Here is a 15808-nt window from a genome sequence, read left to right as displayed (position 1 = left end):
GGGGAGGGAGTGGGATGTGAAGGGCGGGAGAGGGGATTGGGAGATAAACAGGGAGTGCAGGAGGGAGCGGGATGTGAGGGGAAGGAGCAGGGTGGGAGGGAGGGACAGGGAGTGGGGGAGAGGGAGAGAGAGAGGAGGGAGATGCTTTTGCAAGCTTTTCCTGTCACTTAGGATGGGTACTCTTCCTTGTGTGCAAATAAAGCTACAGAAGACGGAAGATAGTAACTGAACGTTAATAACAAAAATAAGCACTTTTTGTAACAAGGGTATTTCCTTTTAGTGGGGCTGCTTAACTGATGAATTGTGCCTTTTCCCTTAAAAGCATGAAACTTGGCACATGGCTAGAATACCCCAAAAGAAAGATTTTTAGTCCAGGGGGCATCTCCAATTTCACCCCATATGGCGGCCATCTTGAAATTCAAGATGGCCGTCATACAAGACCTGTTTTGATGAATATCTCCATAATTAGAACAGATATCAAAATGGTTGAAGTGCCTATACCTACATTTTTAGGGTCTAGGAATCCAATGGCAACATAAAATATTCAATAGTATATGGCAGCCATCTTGAAATCCAAGATGGCCGCCATAACAGACCTGTTTTGATGAATATCTCCATAATTAGAACAGCTATCTAAATGGTTGAAGTGCCTATACCTACATTTTTAGGGTCTAGGAATCCAATGGTAACATAAAATATTAAGCAGTCATATGAAAATATTAATTTTGCATAGTATCATGCATACTGGGAATGCATATAAATACTCTTAACAGGTTGGCATTCTTCAGTGATTAAAAGTGTCTATGACATCGCAGACTGTAACTGTGCCATCTTGTGGTTTTCTAGTCTTTGCTGCATTCTCCATCACATGCGCAGAGAGAAGTACAGGGAAGTGCAGCTTTCTTACACCGGCAACAACCAGTACATCCTTTTTTGCACCCACACTTAACAAGTTCATTGCAGATCTTTGCAGCCTCTGGAAGTGCTGTCCATATTGGTTTGAACTGGCCAGCAGACGTTTTTTGCCAACCCCATTCAGTGGGGCTTGGTAGATCAGGCTTAGCATGCAATGCTCGTCCCCAGCATAGCGCGCCTTGGTATACTGCCCGCTTTACGTGCTGCACAAGGGCATCATGTGTTGGTGGAATTGATTCCACAGGTCTGCCCTTCTTTGCAAACAGTTTCTTTCATACAATGTTAATGTCAGTAGCAGTACTTGTGCGATCATACAACAGAATAACAAATCTCTCAATGACGTTCATGCAGGTTTCAGTTATCTCTGTGCTCTGGTGGCAAATTTCTGCTAGTACCTCTGTGAGCTCAGGGAATGATTCCCACACATTCCATGCAGTTACCTTTCCACGCCCATTAAACGCTGAAGAAGTGTCACACCCTGTTAGTGCATGAAACATGGGGAGGGCTTTAGATTTCTCAGGGCCAAGAGCTGTGGCTATATCATGTGCAGAGATAAATCGCATGTTCTTGCCTGTCCCAAATTGTAACCATATCAACTCGAAGAAAGTTCTGCCACTGTCCAGGAATTGCTCTGTTTTGCTCTGTTTGAATGGTGGATGCACGATAATATAGAGATGCTCGGCACTTCGCATGGTATTTTGATTCCAGTGCAATCATATCTCCACCGCTGAGACGTCTTAGCAAGTCATCGTCTTCTACAAGTGCAGCACACTCCCGAACACGTCTGTCAGTCTTGAATGTGGAAACATCATGAAGCTGGTCTTTTCCAGATGACTTATGTTGCCATTGGATTATGTTGCCATTTTATGTTGCCATTGGATTCCTAGACCCTAAAAATGTAGGTATAGGCACTTCAACCATTTTGATATCTGTTCTAATTATGGAGATATTCATCAAAATAGGTCTTGTATGACGGCCATCTTGGATTTCAAGATGGCCGCCATATGGGGTGAAATTGGGGATGCCCCCTGGACTAAAAATCTTTCTTTTCGGGTATTCTAGCCATGTGCCAAGTTTCATGCTTTTAAGGGAAAAGGCACAATCGATCCGAATTTTTTAGCTAAGCCGCCCAGCTATTTAGGCTTAGACGATCTAGGCTTTTGTTAGCGAATGCATTTTGGACGGGAATTCAAAATTCAGCCCGTTAGTTGCATCATTACTGAAGCGCAGGTTAATGCAGTGCCCCTGCACATTGGAGTATGCATTTGTAAATTGGCCACGGTGCCGGCGATAACTCGCCTACTCTTCACGAGGAACACCATGGGCTCTTCAATGCCCACCAACTAATGATAGCAGACGGGACACCCAGTTTAGCGTCCACCCAACGGACGGAGCATGCGTCGATGCCCCGCACAGCCTGCGGAACACCAGGACGGTCGTTTATAGCTCGGATTGAATTCAAACCCAGGCTGGACGGCTCAAAGGCCTGTACACAAACCTCTAGACTATCCTACCAGCCCGAATATTTTGAGAGGGGAAGAAAGGTAAAATTCTTCATTCGACAAGAACATCTCCGCCATGAGGAATGGTGGCCGAAAGGCAGTGGAATCAAAGCAAAGGAACAAATGTTAAAAATAAAAGCATGGAGCTTGAAGGGAAAATCCATAATATAGAAAACTGTGCACAAAGGGACCATTTACCATTTGGCAATATCCCCAGACAATAATTAATGTTTTTTGGTTTCACCGACTCAGCAAAAGATATCTCATTGTAGAGAGGGAAATAAATAGACGAGGCCCACTTGAGAATGGAAATATGCTGATAAAGGGGAAAATATACAATAAACATAAAAACGTACTCGGTTATGTTGTGCACCGATCATCTCGGAATCACTTGACTTGACAGCTGGAGCAATGATGCGCTTGAGATCACATGTGCGGAAAGATGGCCCTTCATCAAAATCAGCGAAACGACCATGCAACACAATCGCCACGTTCTTGACCCACGACCATGCAGCACAATCGCCACGTTCTTGACCCACGACCATGCAGCACAATCGCCACGTTCTTGACCCACGACCATGCAACACAATCGCCACGTTCTTGACCCACGACCATGCAGCACAATCGCCACGTTCTTGACCCACGACCATGCAACACAATCGCCACGTTCTTGACCCACGACCATGCAACACAATCGCCGCGTTCTTGACCCACGACCATGCAACACAATCGCCACGTTCTTGACCCACGACCATGCAACACAATCGCCACGTTCTTGACCCACGACCATGCAACACAATCGCCACGTTCTTGACCGACGACCAGGCAGCACAATCGCCACGTTCTTGACCCACGACCATGCAACACAATCGCAGCGTTCTTGACCCACGACCATGCAACACAATCGCCACGTTCTTCACCGACGACCATGCAGCACAATCGCCACGTTCTTGACCCACGACCATGCAACACAATCGCCACGTTCTTGACCCACGACCATGCAACACAATCGCCACGTTCTTGACCCATGACCATGCAACACAATCGCTGCGTTCTTGACCCACGACCATGCAACACAATCGCCACGTTCTTGACCCACGACCATGCAACACAATCGCCACGTTCTTGACCCACGACCATGCAACACAATTGCCACGTTCTTGACCGACGACCATGCAGCACAATCGCCACGTTCTTGACCCACGACCATGCAACACAATCGCAGCGTTCTTGACCCACGACCATGCAACACAATTGCCACGTTCTTGACCGACGACCATGCAGCACAATCGCCACGTTCTTGACCCACGACCATGCAACACAATCGCCACGTTCTTGACCCACGACCATGCAACACAATCGCCGCGTTCTTGACCGACGACCATGCAGCACAATCGCCACGTTCTTGACCCACGACCATGCAACACAATCGCCACGTTCTTGACCGACGACCATGCAGCACAATCGCCACGTTCTTGACCCACGACCATGCAACACAATCGCCGCGTTCTTGACCCACGACCATGCAACACAATCGCCGCGTTCTTGACCCACGACCATGCAACACAATCGCCACGTTCTTGACCCACGACCATGCAACACAATCGCCACGTTCTTGACCCACGACCATGCAGCACAATCGCCACGTTCTTGACCCACGACCATGCAACACAATCGCCACGTTCTTGACCCACGACCATGCAACACAATCGCCACGTTCTTGACCCACGACCATGCAGCACAATCGCCACGTTCTTGACCCACGACCATGCAGCACAATCGCCACGTTCTTGACCCACGACCATGCAGCACAATCGCCACGTTCTTGACCCACGACCATGCAACACAATCGCCACGTTCTTGACCCACGACCATGCAACACAATCGCCACGTTCTTGACCCACGACCATGCAGCACAATCGCCACGTTCTTGACCCACGACCATGCAGCACAATCGCCACGTTCTTGACCGACGACCATGCAGCACAATCGCCACGTTCTTGACCCACGACCATGCAACACAATCGCCGCGTTCTTGACCCACGACCATGCAACACAATCGCCACGTTCTTGACCCACGACCATGCAACACAATCGCCACGTTCTTGACCCACGACCATGCAACACAATCGCCACGTTCTTGACCCACGACCATGCAACACAATCGCCACGTTCTTGACCCACGACCATGCAGCACAATCGCCACGTTCTTGACCCACGACCATGCAACACAATCGCCGCGTTCTTGACCCACGACCATGCAACACAATCGCCACGTTCTTGACCCGAAGGTGGTCGTCGTTACCCATTACACTGGAGCTCCGCCACACACTTGTGCATCATTCCGACATGCGGTCAGTTTGCAAATCCTCTAAATATACCAATTTATTATCACCGCAAATTCCACCGTTTGCCTTCAATTTATCGTCTCAAAACCCCAGCGAATTAACGAGACGCTTGTGGCCGCATGTATTAATTTAGCCTCACCGTGATGAATGGTGTCGTTGAGCTGCCCTTCAAGGTGCCGGGCACGTCTGCCGCCTCGCGAGTTACGGCGCCCATCAAGTTAAAGCCAACATGGCCGCCTTGCCCCCGCACCTCTCGCGACGATGCCGTTTATTTACTAAACTCGAATGATCACGGAAAGGGTTCCAAAGTCTTTAATCCCAAAGGCGATGCGTGATACCTGCGCTATGTCCCGGATGTGAATCGATTCCTGGATTTAAAAAAAAGCACCATCGCTTATGACGATGTGGTGTAGGCCTACCCGTAAACTGGTTTTGGCCTCACGATGCGGTTTTAGTATGGCAGACAGGTGAAATATTTGGGAGAATTGTGCCTTTGATGATACAAGCACGAGAGTTGGCACACAGTTAGAATATGCCCTAAGGAAGATATTTGGCTATAGGGCCATCGCAGATTTGTTATGTGACAACAATGGCGGCCATTTTTTCAAAATTGCCTCCATTACTTGTTATTTTACATATATTTGGTACATTACTGTGTATAAACTGTTGTGGTCATACAAGCTTGACATTTGGCACATAATTAAAGACCCCGAACTATAGGGTTATCATATATTTGTCCTGTGACAACAATGTTTTTTAAATGGCCGCCATTTATCTATCTTCTATATTATATTATACTAGCAACGGTACCTGCCCTACGGGCGGGGCTTCAATTGGGAGGCCAAAAAGAAAAGGCAAAATATCAGAAATTGAAGGCTTTTTTTATTTTAAACGATTCATATAAACATCCGTTGAATCATATCACACGCACATCATCAAAATCTAAACAGTATCTTTAGAATTTCAATAAAAGCCACATCACTGTTCATATCGGTAAATATTATTCCATCGTGTTTCTAATCGTGATCGATACACTATGATCGTGATCGTGAATCGTGATCGATAATCGTGTTCACAATCGCTATGTCGTATGTACTCCCGATATGTGTACCAAATTCCCGATACGTGTAACTGTACCAAATCAACAATTAAAAGGATTTTGAGCCGATAGCTGTTACGGCCTTGGCAAGATCGATGGAGACACCGTTTATTGTACTTTTAATGAAGGACACTGTCTCAAGCCGCAGTCCCCATCACGGATGGGGCTCAGCGGTTTACCCGAGCCTGACGGCGAAGGGCAAGGTACATGCTGGCCCGTCCAGTGTAGCGCGCATGCGGCCCTGGACATCGAAGGGCATTAAACGTTCATTAAAAATTAAACGTTCACTAAACATTTAAAGGATTACGAAACGAAAAACATTACGAAATTACGTTCACACCGTCACGTCAAACACTACCGTGAACACATACATCGTCACAATAAGAACATCGTCACAATGAACGTTATGCGAACATGAATGTTATGCGGGAGTCCAAACCTGAGAATGCTGGAGACCAAAGCTGAAATTGGGAAAACTAAATAGCCTATTTTACTCCTGGAGATCCCAGGATTACCCACCCAAAAATATCTTTGCAATCGGTTCAGCAGTTTTAACGGTACCTTCGAACAGACAGACGGACATTTGGTGAATTATAGGAAGATTAATAAAAGGTTTAAAGGAATATTTAAATTTAATAAAAGCTTTCAAGGAATAATAAAAGGTCTTTGTCCGAGGTCACCGAGTTCGATAGGTGCAGCTGTGCAGCCGTTTGTGCAGCATCCGGGAAAACAACATCGTCACAATGAGAACAATGGACGTTATGCGAACGTGAATGTTATGCGGGAGTCCAAACCTGAGAATACTGGAGACCAAAGCTGAAATTGGAAAAACTAAATAGCCTATTTTACTCCTGGAGATCCCAGGATTACCCACACAAAATATCGTTTCGATCGGTCGAGCCGTTTTTGCGGTACCTTCGAACAGACGGACAGACATTTGGTGAATTATAGTAAGATATTATATATTACTAGCGGGGTCACCCGTGGGAATCCCACGGGCATGGATGTGTGTGACATTTCGACATATTGAGTTAGATGCTGCACCTGCACATTCAGTTATATAAAATGGTTACTGGCAATAATTGATCACATCCACAAATGATGTAATCCACACAATTTATGTACTTTACATAACGTTAATAGGAATACATGCCCGTGTAGATGGGAAATACAGTTTGTTTGATATAAATCACAAATATCAGAAGAAAGTTTTTAAAATTTAGAACTATTCTCACTCAGAATTAAACATCACCGTAATATTATGCGGTTGCTTCAACGTTTTCGGTGAATTATATGTCATTCCCATATACACGGGCATGTATTCCTATTAACGTTATGTAAAGTACATAAATTGTGTGGATTACATCATTTGTGGATGTGATCAATTGCCAGTAACCATTTTATATAACTGAATGTGCAGGCGCAGCATCTAACTCAATATGTCGAAATGTCACACACATCCATGCCCGTGGGATTCCCACCCGTGGGAATCCCACGGGCATGGATGTGTGTGACGAATTTTAAATATATGTCGACTGTTATTTTAGGCGGTGTATTTTCGTTTATTATCATGGCGCGATTTTAAAAAATATATCTCTGCATTTTCCTCTCCAATACCTCCTCACACTTTACACACACACCGGCCCATGTTTACATACACACACACACACACACACACACACACACACACACACACACACACACACACACACACACACACACATACACCCACACACATATACACACACACGTACATCGACACACACACACACACACGTACAGACACATATACACATATGCAAATATGTATACACATATACACATATATGCACATTATACACATATATACATCTAACTCAATATGTCGCACTGAATACACTGAATGTGCAGTGAATACATTTGCATGTATTCATGCAGTGCAGGCCATTTTCCCTGCTAGAGCGAGGGTTAGCCTACATACACATACACACACATATATACACACACACACATATGCACGCGCACACACGCACACACACACACACACGTACACGTACACATGTCCCACATGTATATATCCCACATCCCACATGTATATATATATATATATATTTTTTTTTTTATACACATATATACATCTCCACACACACACACACACACACACACACACACACACACACACACACACACACACACACACACACACAAAAGCAGACACACACACACGTACAGACACATATACACACACACAGACATATGTATATATACAGTTATACACGTACAACAACAACAACATGCATTTTAAGGCCATTTTCCCTGCTAGAGCGGGGGTTAGCCTACATACACATACACACACATATATACACACACACACACATATGCACGCGCACACACACGCGCACACACACACACACACACACACACACACACACACACACACACACACACACACACACACACACACGTACACACACACACACACGTACACATGTCCCACATGTATATATCCCACATCCCACATGTATATACATGTTTAAAGTGTACGTGCCCTTCCCCCCTCCCCCGCCCGGCAACGCTGGGTACTTCTGCTGGTAATGAATAAAATAAAAACGAAGAAATATCTCTCGGTAATTTCATGAAACTCGGTGGAATTGGATGACATTCGCTCGGTGAATTCACTCGGTGTATTCGGTTCGGCTCGGTTCACTCGGTTTAAAGAAAAAGCGATAATGTCGACATGTTGCTGTCTGTGTCATGTTGGGCGGTGTATGATACTTGTTGGCTGTTGGGCGGTGATATGGTGTATTTTAAAATACTAGGGCATGCCCGTACTATATCTATATCTAAAATTATATCCCTCCCCTCTATTTACATGAAATGGTTTGGTCCAAAGCGAACGGCTTGCGAGTGGTGACAATCCCCCCCCTCTATTTACATGCAATGGTTTGGTCCAAAGCGAACGGCTTCCGGAGTTTGGTAAAGAAATCGCCATCGCGTGCACAAACGCGCAGGAAAGCGAATGAATCGCAAATTCGTTTTTATTAGTTGTAAAACATAGTTTAACGCCAACATAGTTTGCAAACGTGAAATAAATGAATACGCTCTCAAATGTGCCATCCGAGGCAGAGTGTGCCCGCCACGTTCGGCACACGCGATCGTTCGCTGCTCTCTGATTGGTTGAATCGTTTTTTGGACATAGCTCGGTAAGTAATTGTCCGATTAATATGAAACCTTGAAAAGGCACATCCTCGGGTCCCCAGCAATATACCTGGCAAGTTAAAAGTATATCGGACCCGTGGTTGTCGAGAAACAGCGGTCACAGACAAACGTACAGACGTACAGACAGACAGACAGAGATTACTGGAATTATAGATAGATATATCTCTGCATTTTCCCGCGTTGCTGACACCGAGTCGATCTTCATCGACTGTGTCATTCATTTTGGAAATGGAAGTTTCCACGCAACGCATGAATTGTCACGAGTCAAGAGGAAGTGTCTCGTCGTCATCAAATGACAAATATATTACATTGTGAAAATTAAAGATTTCAAATAAACCTATTTAAAGTGTATGCGCAAATAACTAATAAATAAAGAAACGAAGAAATATCTCTCGGTAATTTCCTGAACCATATTTTACTTCCGGCTAATAATGTTGAATGAAATAAAAACGAAGAAATATATGTCGTTTTGTGACGACTGTCATCAAAAGTAAACGGTGAATTCACTCGGTTTATTCGGTTCGGCTCGGTTCACTCGGTTTAAAGAAAAAGCGATAATGTCGACAAGTTGACGTCTGTCATGTTTGGCGGTGTATGATACATGTTGGGCGGTGTATGATACATGTTGGGCGGTGTATGATACATATTGGGCGGTTGTTGGCGGTTGGGCGGTGGGCGGTGACATGGTGTATTTTAAAAAATATATCTCTGCATTTTCCCGCGTTGCTGACACCGAGTCCAAAACCATCGATAAAAATGAAATCATATGGTGAGTTAGATTGGAGATAAAGGCGTGAGAGAGACTCAATGGCCTTGAAGTTACAGGCGTTTGAGAATTCATTTCGTTCTATAAACGGCAATTTTCATCGGATTTTCTTCCCGTTTTTTTTCAACTAAGTCTAAAACTATGTTAGCGACTGTGAAAAATGAAATGATATATCGAATTTGATTTGAAATAAAACTGGGAGATAGAGCAAGACACCACGGGCCGACAAAACAGGCCTCAAAGCTATGCGAGTTAATAAAATGGTGGATATTTGTTTTTATGAAGCGAAGGCTCTCCCAGAATGGGTGGAGCTACTCTGCAAACTGAGTAAGCCACACCCTGGACAGACACCCAACAGATAGACAGACAGACAGACAGAATCATCTACGGCTATTATAATATAGATATTATATTATATTATATTTTTAATTATATTGTTACGGTACGCGGTTATGGATGTTGTTTGCCGAGCGGAGGCTCCGCGACCGAACAGTTGTTCCCCGACTAAACCCGATTCACCCAAACGTTGGCCGTATCGCGCCACCGCTATTCAATCGGGAAAAGACTAAGACGACGAATGCAAAGAGGAAGAAGAAGACGTACAGAAGAGTAACGGGGTTTATTATTATTTACGTTTACAGTTTATTATTATATTATTATTAGTAAGCAAAAAGAGCAGTCACGGGTATTTACAGCGGACATGAAAACGCAGGTGACACAGTGAAAATTACTAGCTTATACAGACTTAGTTACTACCCAGGACAGCACGAACAAAACAAACTCACGTACGCAAATGGGGAACTTGCAGGCAGGAATGGCTGGAAAGGATGAGCAGGTGGGATCACAGGGCACAGCGAGCAGGTCCACTCCGGGCGGGAAGCGGGGAGCCGGCAGCTCCTTGTATTCCGCTTTACAGCGCACGCCGGCAACTCCTGGTATTCGGCTTTACAGCGCACGCCGGCAGGGTTACTCGCTGCCCCGTCAGGGCTTCACGCGGCTGGTTGAAACGGGGCTGGACTCATCTGCCGTATCTCTTTGCAACTCGTTCGTAAAAGTTCCTCTGCTTTCTCTTGGACCCTTTCTTTGTCGTGTACCTCTCCACGCAGCTCAGCTCGTATTCCTTCCTCTCACTTCTCTCCAGCGCGGGACTGACACGCCCCCTTCGGTTTCGGTACCGCCCTCCTCCCCCGTGCTCTGTTTCGTGACCTTGTATGGTAATCCCACGGGCTTGTTGTCTCCTTATTTGGGCATGGCGCCGACGGCACGCCCATCGTGGCGAGCCACGGGCTTGTTTCCTTATTTGGGCATGGGGCTGAACAGCCTCGCCCTTCGTGGCGCGCCCTGGGCTTGCCTCTCCCGGGCGACCCCGCCCCTCCTGTTCAAACAGAGCACGGAGCACATATTCACTATAGCAGCGAAATGAGAGGGCGTGCACCCCACGCTTGTGAACTGCTTTACCCGCAGATGGAGAGTTTGGCTGGGAAATGGAAGTATTGAAGGGGAGCTATTCTTAATTGATTCGGTGCAATGGAGTATTATTCTAATGGAAGACAAGGCCTTACTCTAAAACACATAATAAGATATAAGCTACTGAACAAGGGTTTTATCGGGTCCTGCAATGTGGTGTTTCATGGAATAACTACCGGGACGCCCTTTTTACCTTTACACGACTCTGGAGGCAGGAGGGGCCATATCCAAACAATGTTCATCACCATTTCCAATACAATACAACACAATCAAAAAAATGCAATCCTCATATCCGCAACAATATATACAGTCACGTGAAAAGGTAAGTACACCCCATGTAAAGTTTTGACTTTTTCAACATATTTCAACATACAGCTATTTGATCTTCATTTCAACAATATTTATCGATAAAGGTGATATAATATAACAAATATCATGAAACATTTACATTTTGTAGTCCATTGTATAATTTAAATAAACATAAATGCAAATTTCGCATGTGGAAAAAGTAAGTACACCCCTACATTTATCACTACTTCAAACACCTAAAATTACAATCAGGTGCACCAGCTCAGGTGCAAACGATTGGAACATCGTTAGAGAGGATCTTGGAGGAGCCTGTCTCATTTAAACCTCAGACATTTAGTTTGGTTTGCTCTTTGTTGTTGAAGTGTGCGGCATCACCATGCCTAGATCAAAAGAGCTCTCTGAGGCCTTCAGAAAGATAGATGCATACGAGTCTGGGAAGGGATTTAAAAAGATCTCCAAACAATTTGAAGTCAATCATTCCACTGTCCGGAAGATCATCTACAAGTGGAGAAGATTCGAAACAACTGCCAACTTGTTCAGGCCAGGCCGCCCCAGCAAGTTCAGCACGAGAGCAGACCGCAAGATGCTGAAAGAAGTCTCTAAGAACCCCAGAATGTCATCACGGGACCTACAGGTAGCTCTTTCCACTGTTGATGTCAAAGTGCATGAGTCTACCATTAGAAAGAGGCTGCACAAATTTGATCTACATGGGAGGTGTGCCAGGGGGAAACCTTTGCTGTCCAGAAAGAACATCAGGGTAAGACTAAAGTTTGCCAATGAACACCTAGGCAAAGACCGGCACTTATGGAACAATGTGCTCTGGATAGATGAGTCAAAGGTAGAGCTATTTGGCCACAGTACCAGAAGACATGTTTGGCGAAAACCAGACAGCATTTGACCACAAGAACCTGATACCAACTGTAAAGCATGGTGGTGGAAATATTATGGTTTGGGGCAGCTTTGCTGCATCAGGGCCTGGGAAGCTCACCATCATATAATCCACTATGAATTATTCATTGTACCAGAGGGTGCTTGAGGATAATGTGAGGCCATCTGTCGGAAAGTTGAAGCTCAACCGAAGGTGGACCTTGCATCATGACAATGACCATAAACATACCAGTAAATCCACCAAGGAATGGCTGAAAAGAAAGAAATGGAGGGTTCTGGAATGGCCAAGTCAAAGCCTGGATCTAAATCCCATTGAGATGTTGTGGGGGGATTTGAAACGAGCTGTGCATGCAAGAAACCCCTCAAACATCGCACTGCTGAAGGAATTCTGCATGGAGGAGTTTGCAAAAATTTCTCCCAGTCGATGTCAGAGACTGGTAGACAGTTATAAGAAATGCCTACTTGAGGCTGTTTCTGCCAAAGGGGGCAATACCCACCTATTAGTACTTACTTTTTCGACATGCGAAATTTGCATTTATATTTATTTAAATTATACAATGGACTACAAAATGTAAATGTTTCATGATATTTGTTATATTATATCACCTTTATACATCAACAGCCTGGTGTTGGGCTAGCAGCTAGGGCGCCAGCTTAGGATCCTAGGATCCTGGGTTCGAATCCCGGTCGATCGATGAATTAACGCCAGGGGGGTTGACTCAGCCTGTCATCCTTCCGAGGTCGGCTAATTGAGTACATGTTCACTGGTAATTCCCTGTTTGTCGTAAAAAGGTGACAAAAAGGGTTGGCGGCAGGAAGGGCATCCGGCCGTAAAACATTGCTTCAAAAAGGGGACCAAAAAAACAACAACAACCACGGTCCCCGAAAAAAGGCCAACCCCCGCCTTGCGGGGAAAAATGGCCTCTAAAGGTGTTTTTTTTGTTTTTTTAATATCACCTTTATCTGTCAATATTGTTGAAATGAAGATCATATAGCTGTATGTTGAAATATGTTGAAAAAGTCAAAACTTTACATGGGGTGTATTTACTTTTTCATGTGACTGTATAAAAGAAAGTTTTTGTTTGTTTATTTGTTTGTTTGTCTGCACGCGCCAATCTCCTGAACGGTGAAAGATAGGAGGAAACCTCTGACAAAAAATGTCGGGACGGGCCCCAGGTGGGTTATAGGCTAGGTGGCGAGGCCGCTTTGGCCGGACTGGGCCCATTTCGCAATTAAAAGCTGAGCTGAATTATAGTCGTCAATCTTCTATGGCTGCGAGTAAAAGCTGAATTATGGTAGTAAATTCATTCAAAAGAACTAAAAATGTCAGGGCGGGCCCCGGGAAGGTTATAGGCTAGGTGGTGAGGCCGGTTGAGGCCGCCTCAGCCAGGCTGGGCCCATTTCGCAATTAAAAGCTGAGCTGAATTATAGTCGTCAATCTTCTATGGCTACGAGTAAAAGCTGAATTATAGTAGTAAATTCATTCAAAAAGAACCCGGGCAACGCCGGGTGCATTCGGCTAGTATGGTATATGGTATACAAAAAAAAAAAAAAAAAAATGGTATATGGTATATGGTATATGGTATATTAATTTGTATAAACTGTTGTTTGAATCATACAATCATGGTATTTGGTACACAGTTAAATATTCTGACTATAAGCGTCATCACAGATGTGTCCAATAAAAATGGCGCCAAATTTTTAGTATGGCAGATAGGTGAAATATTTGGGGGAATTGTGCTTTTGATGATACAAGCATGGCATTTGGCACACAGTTAGAGTACACCCTAAGGAAGATATTTGGATATCGGGCCATCGCTGATTTGTCCTGTGACAACAATGGCGGCCATTTTTCAAAAAAGGACAAATCTGCAATGGCCCTATAGCCAAATATCTTTCTTAGGACATACTTTGTGTGCCAAATGCCATGCTTGTAACATCAAAGGCACAATTCCTGCACCTACCTGCCATACTATTTGTACGATGACCTTAAAATATATATATTGGAAATCAGTGACGAATCTAGATGTTTTTCACAGAAGTAGTCTTTACTGCATTGGTAACCAGTACCCATAATCACTTGCTTCATGCTTTAATGCACGCACGTAGAATCCAAGATGGTGGGCGAGAGAACAGAGGGTGGATAAGGAAATAATTCGAATTCTGGTCGACAAAAACATCAAGGCCATCATGATTTAAAGATTTTTGGCAGTAACTATGGTGATGACTGCTTGTCAAAGTTGGGTAGTGTCTTTCTTTTTTTTTGAAAATTGAACGGTCCACATAAGGTGGCAGCTTCTCGACGGTCACCCTTTAGCAACCCCAACCTGGTGATCTGCTTGCTTATGTCCCACTGCACGTATCCAGACGATTCAAACCCACTTGGGCCTCTACCCTCATTCCCAACTCCACAACACCGCAAGCAGAACACCCTGGGCTTTTGCTGCGCAGACAACAGCTGATCTTTCACCGCCTTCTTCGCTGTATTCAAATCTGAAACTTCAGGTACCTGCGATTCTACGCTGGCTGGAACCACACATGCACCCTCACAGTTGAATCGCTTGAATTGCATACCCGTTGATATAACATGTCCTACGGTGGTGCAGACCAGCAGCCGGGAGCAGGCCAGATGCCAAGTACGGAGCCGGGGACCCGCCAAAGCCATCTCATCAGGAATTACCTGCTCTGCGAGACGTTACGCTGAACTAAAGAGCTCGCACACACAGTCGTGTAATACGAGTCCGTGTACCCAAAAGTCCCATGTCTGAACGTTATGTCGTCGAGCAGTTCTAAGCGTTGGCTTTTTCCTGTTGTTGTGATCCACAAGCTGGCAACACCAGCAGAGCCATTTTGAATTGTGTGTGTGTGAGAACGCTGATGCAACAATGTCAGATGCAAAAACCCAAAGCTTTACATCGATCAATATCTGGCCAGAAGATTTGCAATCATTAGTCCGACGTGCAGAATATATCATGGCAGGCATCTATGTGTGAAAATCTTCAATATCTCCCTGTACAGCCTGTTGTATGTGAGAAGCATGAAAATCATCGTTGAAGCCCTGATATGTTACAAAACACACGAACACGGTTCGCATCAGACTGGCGGAACACATTCCTCCATTTGTCGGGGCTGCAGGACACGACAAACAATTGCACAAGTTGCATCTGTTTGTAACCGGCTGATGGCATTACGAGGTAACTGTGATTCCTGTAAAGTGCATGTTGCTTGTGCATGTGTATATGTATATGTATATGTATATACACACAAGATGTGTCGATTTTTATAAACATTAAAATGAAGCTGTCCAATGCCTCCA

The 15808-nt window shown here is 44.8% G+C and overlaps 1 protein-coding gene across 1 annotated transcript in view; it reads left to right on the top strand.

Annotated features, from left to right (window-relative positions):
- Positions 1-15808, top strand: part of RGS7BP (regulator of G protein signaling 7 binding protein) — a 146809-nt gene extending 131001 nt beyond the window's left edge. Inside the window, exons 7-8 of the mRNA XM_078781494.1 lie at positions 14860-14997; positions 15099-15808. Coding sequence (XP_078637620.1) covers positions 14860-14954 — 95 coding nt within the window. The 3' untranslated portion in view covers positions 14955-14997; positions 15099-15808. The remainder of the gene's footprint in view (positions 1-14859; positions 14998-15098) is intronic.

This window comes from Myxine glutinosa, chromosome 7, assembly GCF_964187855.1.
Source record: "Myxine glutinosa chromosome 7, kmMyxGlut1.1, whole genome shotgun sequence".
NCBI classification, from domain to species: Eukaryota; Metazoa; Chordata; class Myxini; order Myxiniformes; family Myxinidae; genus Myxine; species Myxine glutinosa.
The sequence above is the reverse complement of the archived record's forward strand: the minus strand, read 5'-3'. Positions and strand labels throughout refer to the sequence as shown.